At 31.3% G+C, this 9,741-nt stretch overlaps 1 protein-coding gene across 1 annotated transcript; it reads right to left on the bottom strand.

Annotated features, from left to right (window-relative positions):
* Window positions 1-5,982: 5,982 nt before the first annotated feature.
* LOC131008470 (uncharacterized) lies at window positions 5,983-6,933 on the bottom strand. Its single transcript, XM_057935345.1, has one exon. It carries the CDS (start codon window positions 6,931-6,933, stop codon window positions 5,983-5,985), a length of 951 nt encoding a protein of 316 aa, XP_057791328.1.
* Between the last annotated feature and the right edge of the window lie 2,808 nt (window positions 6,934-9,741).

The raw sequence follows: 9,741 nt of genomic DNA on the forward strand, positions 1-9,741 counted from the left end.
TTATTTTTCGCAGTTCATACAGTTACACAACAAATTCATTTGCGCAGGGTTAAATTGAAAAAAAAAAATCAGATCAGACAGATTTTCCATATATAAAGTTTCACACAAAAATACATTAAATTGTGCAAAAAAATGCATTACATTTTTCAACAAATCTGATATTTATCGCCACCCAACTCCATTTTTTTTATTTGTTTTTTGCATAGAAAAATGTATACGTATAAGCGCAAAAATGCTATACATTGCGCACAAAAAATTCGACTAGGTGGGAGGGTCTACGGGAAAAAAACTTTGATCGATCGAAAAATACAATGCTTTTTTTGTACAATTTAATTCATTTTAGTATGTAGGTTATGCATTTTCGTGTGAAACTTTATGCATTGAAAACATATTTGTTTCTATAAATCAACAAAAAAAAATTGACTAGAGGAGAGAAGCAAGTGGGGTGGGTCAGCGGCCAAAAAACCTAATCAGTCGAAAAATGCAATGCATTTTGATTTATAGGGTTATGCATTTTTGTGTGAAACTTTATAAATGTAAAACATGTTTGTTTCTAAAAATATAAAAAACAAATCAACAAAAAATAATAAAAGAAAATTTTGACCGGGGAGAGGAGGTATGGGGGTGAGGTGGGTGAACGGCAAAAACATCAAATTTGTCAAAAAATGCAATTAATTTTTTATACAATTTAATGCATTTTTGTGTGTAGGGTTATGCATTTTATTGTGAAACTTTATGCATGAAAAATATGTCTGTTTCTAAAAAAAAACAACAAAATAATATATATATATATATATATATATATATATATATATTAATATCCAAATATGTTATGATTTACCTCTGCACGGATTTTGCCTTGGAAGGCTTTGGAAGTTTCTTGCCACGTGTCATAATATTGGTGCACCACATGTACAGAATGTGTGATCTAGATTGGATACTACATTCTAAAGACACGGTATTACGGGAAGCCATCCATATATATATATAAGGGCAACCGTGAGAGCACCTTTTAAAATAAGAAATAAGAACTAGAAAAAATGTATGAATTTTATGTAGAATACGTATGAATTTGTTGTATAAAGGTATAAATTGCGAAAAATAAATTTTTGCTACCTTTGAGATTCGAACTCAGGACCATGAATTCATCCAATAGGATGATGAATCAACCGTAGCTCTTGATGATCTAAGGGCTGAAAATGATTCTTATTTTATATCTTAAGAAGTGTGTGTGTGTGTGTGTGTGTATATATATATATATATATATATATATATATATATACTCCCTCCGTCCACGAATCATCTTCCTATTTGGTGTTCGGCACGAGTTTTAAGAAAGCTGAAAAAGGTGGTGTAAAAGACTAAAATGGTAGTGTTAATGTATTGTGGTTACTTTTACTAAACTTGCACTAACTATTTGACATTATTTTATTAGGTGAATTAAATGAAAGCATTTAAATGAGAAAATATTAAACAAAAGTGTCGATTCAATAAATAAATAAACTTTAAATTCAGAAAATAAATAAATAAATAAATACATAAATAAACTGGAAAATAAATAAATTGAGAAAATAAATAAATTGAAAATTAGAAAATAAATAAATAAATAAACTGAAAATTGAGAAAATAAATAAATAAACTAGAAATAAATAAATAAATAAGTAAATAAACTGGAAAATAAATAAACTTTAAATTCAGAAAATAAATAAATAAACTGGAAATAAATAAACTGAAAATTCAAAAATAAATAAATAAATAAATAAACTTGAAATTTAGAAAAATAAATAAATAAACTGGAAATAAATAAACTGAAAATTCAAAAATTAATAAATAAATAAACGTGAAATTCAGAAAATAAATAAATAAACTGGAAATAAATAAACTGAAAATTAAAAAATAAATAAATAAACTTGAAATTAAGAAAATAAATAAATAAACTGGAAATAAATAAACTGAAAATTCAAAATTAAATAAATAAACTAGAAATTCAAAAAACATTAAACAAAAGTGTCAATTCAATAAATAAATAAACTTGAAATTCAGAAAATAAATAAATAAATAAATTGAAAATTCAGAAAATAAATAAATAAATAATCTGGAAAATAAATAAACTGGAAATAAATTTTTCAGAAAATAAATAAACTGAAAATTCGAAAATAAATAAATAAACTGAAAATTTAGAAAATAAATAAATAAACTGGAAATAATAAACTGAAAATTCAAAAATAAAGAAATAAATAAACTTGAAATTTAGAAAAATAAATAAATAAACTGGAAATAAATAAACTGAAAATTCAAAAATAAATAAACTTGAAATTCAGAAAATAAATAAATAAACTGAAAATTCAAAATTAAATAAATAAATAAATAAACTAGAAATACAGAAAACATTAAACAAAAGTGCCGATTCAATATATAAATAAACTTGAAATTCAGAAAATAAATAAATAAATAAACTAAAAATTCAGAAAATAAATAAATAAATACACAAATAAACTGGAAATAAATTTCTCAGAAAATAAATAAACTGGAAATTCGAAAATAAATAAATAAATAAACTGAAAATTCAGAAAATAAATAAATAAACTGGAAAATAAATTAACTGTAAAATCAATAATAAACAAATAAATAAACTTGAAATTCAGAAAATAAATAAATAAATAAACTGAAAATTCAGAAAATAAATAAATAAATTGGAAATAAATAAACTGGAAAATAATTAAACTGAAAATTCGAAAATATATAAATAAATAAACTGAAAATTCAAAAATAAATAAATAAATAAACTTGAAAATTCAGAAAATAAATAAATAAACTGGAAATAAATTTTTCAGAAAATAAATAAATTGAAAATTCAGAAAGTAAATAAATAAACTGAAAAATTCGAAATATCCTACTCCATTTAATTAACTTCAAAATTGGAATAATTAGACAAGTAATGGTAAAGTGTGGTGGGTACAATTGGTAAAGTGTAGTAATTTAAAAAGTAAGGGAGGTTATATATGTCCAAAAAGCTGAGTAGGAAGTTAATTGGTGGACAAAATTTTAGAGGCAAACAGGAAGTTGATTCGTGGACGGAGGGAGTATATATATATATATATATATATATATATATATATATATATATATATATATATAGGGAGAAATGATGAGAATGAATACATAAGCCAGTATATATATTGCATAAGCTGGTTGTAATGGTTGCATAATGGAATTCAATAATAGATAAAATTTTCATTCCCTCTATGATTCAAACTCAGGTAAAAATTTGCGCAGTATTATACTGCAGCTTATGCAACACTATATTGATTTATGCAATATTCTTATTTCTTACGAAAGATATATAGCATTTTTAGTATAACTCAACCATATATATATATATATATATATATATATATATAGGGGTGAGCATTCGGTTATTCGGTCACCGAACCGAACCAAATAACAAAAATCAAATTAAAACTGAATTATATAATTAATATCCAAATCTGAACCGAACATGCTTAAAACCAAACAAAACCGAACTGAAATATTTCGGTTCGGTTCCGATTAAAACCAAATAATCGAAATAAATACACTATATTTTTTAAAGTTTAAATAATTAATATTCAATATACAAGATTCAAAATCCGTAAAAAATAATAATCCAAAATTTCAAAACATCTTAACCAAAGATTAAGAGTATAAATTAAGAAAAAATATTGAAAAATTACTTTAATTTTTTTAAATTGACCGAGATTAAGAGTATAAATTAAGAGTAATTATTGACTATTTTATAGAATAGTAATAATATTCGTTTTAATTTTTAAATAATATATATATAATTTATTAAATTATTTAATTAATTATTATTTCGGTTCAGTTTTCGGATAACCAAATATTTTTTCTTAAGAACCATAACCGAACCGAAAAACCGAAAACTTTAAAACCAAAACGAACCGAAAACCAAATTAACCCAACGAATTAATATTTCGGTTAGGTTCGGTTCGAATTTTCGGATTTAACCGGATTTTGCTCACTCCTATATATATATGTAGGAACCAACATGGACCCTATAAAATAAAAACACATTTTAGACTATAAAATAAGAACCAACATGAACTTTAAGATTATAAGATTTGGACGGCCAGATTTCATTCATTTTTAAATCTATGTAATTAACGCAGCAGCTCTATGGGTTAGAATAATTTCGCTTTTTAGCATATAGATTCTCCTTAATTAAGGGGATTATGTTATTTGCATATATATCACTTCCATACACATTAATACACCTAAACGTAAAAGAAATAGTAAAAAATTTATATTTAGCCATCACACGATTAATATTATGTTATTTGCATATATATCACCTCCATACACATTAATACACCTAAACGTAAAAGAAATAAAAAAAACTTATATTTAGCCATCACACGATTAATACGGAGAACTCAGGTACACAATATTCATCACAACATTCGATTAAATAACCCAATTAATACACCTAAACGTAAAAGAAATAAAAAACTTATATTTAGCCATCACACGATTAATATTATGTTATTTGCATATATATCACTTCCATACACATTAATACACCTAAACGTAAAAGAAATAAAAAAAACTTATATTTAGCCGTCACACAATTAATACGGAGAACTCAGGTACACAATATTCATCACAACATTCGATCCAATTCAAAAACTCGTCGTTTTCACGTATTTACATGAAAATATAATTCGTAACAAAATTATTTTCAATTCGCTACTACAGAGATGGAGCAGTCAAGTATAATTAGACATATGATTCGTAACAGATACACATAAAAACTCTTTGAAATATAATTAAACATATGATTCGTAACAAATGGTAATATAATTTGTTATGCACTATTTCTATATAACATATAATTCGTAACAAATAAACATAAATTCGTGCTATTTAGAAACAAATGGTAATATAATTCGTTATGCACTATTTCTACATAACACATAATTCGTAACAAATGGTAATAAAATTCGTTATGCACTATAATTAGACATATAATTCATAACAGATACCCATAAAAACACTTTAAAGTATAATTAGACATATGATTCGTAACAAATGATAATATAATTAGTTATGCACTATTTCTATATAGCATATAATTCGTAACAAATAAACATTAAATTTGTGCTATTTAAAAAATAGTCAAGGTTTCAGCCAAATTCATACCCATCGAATAAAAATCTATGCAAGTTTCTAGGTTCAGAGCGACAAATAAAAATTCTTATGAAGCAATAAATTATAATCTTAAATCCCGACGTTTTATTTAATTAATTTAGTTAAAATTTTGTTTCCATTGCACTTAATAGATCCTATTGTGCAGACAGTTGAGTAGAAATCATTTCATATGTTTATTTCCATAATTAATTGGCTCAAAAATCGGAAGGTCAAAAGTTGTTTCCCATTATGCCCTTCGAGTGACAGTTATTATGAATTTTAAGTAGGCAGCCCACGAACTACAGATTAATCTTAATAATTGATCAAAACCGTTAGTTGGGTGTCAATCCACGGTTATAAATAGTTCCTATATTATACATTAAGGGGCGTTTTTATGGTAGCCCTCCCCTATATATATTATGTGAGAAATATTATGTTATATATCTTATGCGAGCATCAATCACGTTTAGCCCTCGTTAGCGTTATCTTTTTTGTTTTATACATTTATTCTTATTCTAATACTTCATAAATTGTTATTGAGATAATTAATTTTGTAAATTACATAAAAATCAAAGTTTGATTTGTTCTTTTCATTAATTATTTGAAGTTAAAGAGAATAAAAAGTGTTGGGAACTTAATGAAATATCCTAGCCCTAGTTTTGATGATACCAAAATCCTTAGGTTTTCTTTATAATAGATTAAGACCTTTCGAACTCAAGTGTTGGAGTTATCCTTCTTTTTTTTTTATCAAGAAAAGTGAATATATAAAACTGAGATACCAGAGGTACCCATAAAAGTCTACATCAATTTGAGAAGGAGGTCATTAGAGCTCCAAGAGGAAAAACTCAACCCCTTCTCCACGATACAAAACTCATAATTCCAACTCCAAATCCTAGCCTTAATTTCCGAAATCACACTATTAATTGTCCACGGCCTGCCCTCGAAGCGGCTTTCGTTCCTCCGTTTCCACAAAATCCAGTTGGTACACATCCAAATCGCCTTGAGCAACTTCTCAATTCTTTTCCCCCTTCCCATGTGAATGAACGTAACGAAGTGAGAAGCAATAAGCCTAGGTCTCGCTGAGGTGATCCCCATCCACCTTTGCACTTCATCCCACACCCTTTCGGATTTTGGGCAAGACAAGAAGATGTGGTTAGCCGATTCGGGTGAATGAAAACAAGCATTGCACGTCATCTCCTCCGTTGTCAGCGGCACACTTCTTTTCCCAAGATTGTTGTATGTCGGCATTCTATTTCTCATAATTCTCCACGCGTTCACTCGAGCTTTGTGGATAGCTGGTGTGTCCCACACCATTGCCAACTCCTTCTCGTTGATGACCGCTAGAGCAATTGCATTCCTTGAAGCCTTGATCGCCATGTAAGCAGTTTTTGTGGAAAAACTGCCATCTTTAGCTCCACACCAAATCCACTGATCATCAGTTCCTGCACTTGGACAAACATCAGAAATGACCGAAAGTAAAGAGTTAGTCGCCCCCCCTCCCCGCTCCCAATCAAAGAGCTCTCTCCTCCATTTCAGCTCCCAAATCCACCTACCATTTTCCCACCTGCCCAAGTCGCTCACATTAACATCCTTATTCTCACACAGATGAAAAAACCTAGGAAAGGTAAATCTAAGGGGTGTCGTCCCTGCCCAAGGATGGATCCAGAATTTGGTTTGTTTTCCCTCCCCTAATTTGCATTTGATGTTATCCAAAAACCACCTCTCCTCCAAGCTTCCCCCTTTCGCCATCACTGACGCCCACCACCCAGTTGCAAGGCAACTTTTCCTCGCCCAGCTCAGCCCCCCTTCCCCCCATTCCAACTCCCCATAAATAGATCTCACAACTTTAACCCAAAGCAATCCTTTCCCATTTAAGTATGGCTTCAGGAATTTAGAGTGGTTTAATCTTGGAGTTATCCTTCTAGTTTGTTTAGTGTTCTGAAGACTGAAGACTAAAGACCGGAGGACTGAAGACTGAAGATTGAAGAACTCAACTGATGTTTGCAATTAAAGGCAAAGTCAAATACAGATGTTTGACTGAACGAGTTTCTCAACTGAAGAATCAGTCATAACTGATTCATCAATGCTGGCTACGCGGATTTAGCGGACTGATACTAAAATCAAGTATCAGTTGACATTCTTCCTCGGACTGAATCTCCAGAAGTTTAAAGAAAGCCATGCACTCAAAGTACAGCCGCATTAAATGCAGAGATACAGAGGATCGTCCTTTCTCTGCAGAGCATTCCTTTTTGGTAATTACTTTTCAGAGACGCCTTACCTCATGTACCTTAGACGTCGTTTCTCGCCAAACAAGAAACCTCGAAGATTGAAGCATCAGCCCAAATTCAAATTACTCTTACAACGGATGAATTCTTGAAGACTATCTGCGCCAACGGATCTATTCAAGACCTCTTCTATTAATAGAGCTCGAGAATCACTTCAATCTTCACCGATTCAAAAACACAAGCTGAAACGCTGCCGAAATTGCACCTCAGCCATTCAAAGCCATCAAAGTTTGAATCGAAGAAGAGAATTCACAAAGCCGAAATCAGACCACTGATTACCTACATTCTCTTAGATCCTTAGGCAAATATTTGTAATATCCAAAGCCTAAGTTTCGATTACAGAGAGCCTATTCTCTGTGATCTAGTTGGTATTTCGAACCTCCTTTCAATTGAGCGAAAAAAGAGTTTGAGTAGAGCGGAGTTCAGACCAGTGTTCTGACTCCAAGAGATCTTAGCCAACCGCTAGCAAAGGCATTGTGGTATCTTAGCATGCTAAGAGTGAGCGAGAAATCCAACCCAATGTGTTGTAAGGTTTGCCAGAGTGAGCGAGAAATCCAAGCCTAGAGTGTTTGTCAGTGTGATCAACTGACCGTGGACGTAGGAACTTGTTCCGAACCACGTAAAAATTTCTTTGTCTTTTATCGTTTTCAGTTCTTACTTTCTTCTCTGTGCACAAACCTGTTATTAATTGAAACTCATTAATCGCAAAGTGAAACCTTAATCTGACAACGTGTGAACTCACAAAGGCTATTTCAAAGTAAAGTTTTCCGCTGCCAGTGTTATTAGTCTAACTGACCAATCTTCGGATAATCAGTAAGATTCATAACACTCATCTGTTCTTAAGTCCGACTGAAGTCCCTTTTGGATATTAGTCGAAATTCTGTTGTCTAACTAAAACTGGTTTTAGTGTTAACTTTGGTCAAACTCTATCAGTATCAGTCGATATTGTTTCAGTTGACTTCAAAAGGTTTTTGTGTTTTGAAAATAGCCTATAGGTGTATTCCCCCCCCATACACCTATACTGACCTCTCGGGACCTACAATAGGCATCAAAGCAGGTTGTTCGCAAGAACAATTTGCTTTGACCCTATTCTACTGAACTAGATCTTTTTTCAAAGAGAAGGTCTTAAATCGTTTTCTTTTTCAAAGTGCTACTTGCGTTTTTTTTAATATCTCTTTTCCTTGTACAATGGAAACTAACTACAGCAGAGTCTTATCACTCCCATCGTTAAGTATTGAAAAATACGACATATGGAAGTTTCGACTGGAAAGCTTTCTCACTGCTCAACACTGTCGGATATGGGAAGTCATCACCAAAGGACCGATCGTCATTACAAAAGTGATCAAGAGGATACCACTGGACACCACGAGAGATCCATATGATGAAGTCCAGATCAAATTCAAGTCCGACTTCACCACCGAAGAAAGAAAGCAGGATGAGCTAGATAATCTTGCCAAAAGTATCATCTCCGGAACTGTCCCAGACAAACATGTCACCAAGATTATCAAGTGCAAGACAGCAAAGGAGATGTGGGACATTCTCGAAGGAATGTGCGTCTGATTAGAAGAAATAAAAGAGAATAAGTTATCCATAGCTTGTCAAAAATTTGACTCCTTCCTGATGCTCAAAAATAAATCAGTCGAAGAGATGGAGTACAGATTCAACCAAATATTGAACGAGGTTCAATCCATCTCTAAGGACAAGTATGTCCAACGAGAAATCAACCTAAATATTCTACGAGCACTTCCGCGAGGCGAATGGCAAATCTATGCAGTTGCTCATTAGAATAAACCTGGATTCAACATGCTCCCAACCAATAAGCTTTTCTCTGATCTCGTGGCAAATGAATTCGATATTCAAAGAAATCGAAAAACCAAGAAGGCCAGAGGATCAGATGAAGATGCTCCATCGACATCAAAAGGAGCTGCACTGAAAGCCTCAGCAAAGGAAAGCAAGAAACGATCGAGGGAATCGACTGAACTAAAGCCAGAAGACTTCTTCAGTCAATATGCTTTGTTGACTGAAAGGTTCAAGGGAAAAGAGAGAGAACACAAGTCCAAACACTCCACAGACAAGAGCAGAGAGAAAAAATCTTTCACGTTAGATCTTAAAGATGTGGAATGCCTTGGATGCAAAAAGAAAGGGCACTAAAGATCAAAATGCCCTGAATTGACGCACGAAGAGCGCAAGGAGCTAAGAGCTAAGAGGGATCGTAAGTACGCAAAAAAAAGGCAATGGTAGCTGAAGATGCTGGATCTTCTGAATATGCATC

Source organism: Salvia miltiorrhiza, chromosome 2, assembly GCF_028751815.1.
Source record: "Salvia miltiorrhiza cultivar Shanhuang (shh) chromosome 2, IMPLAD_Smil_shh, whole genome shotgun sequence".
Taxonomy (NCBI): Eukaryota; Viridiplantae; Streptophyta; class Magnoliopsida; order Lamiales; family Lamiaceae; genus Salvia; species Salvia miltiorrhiza.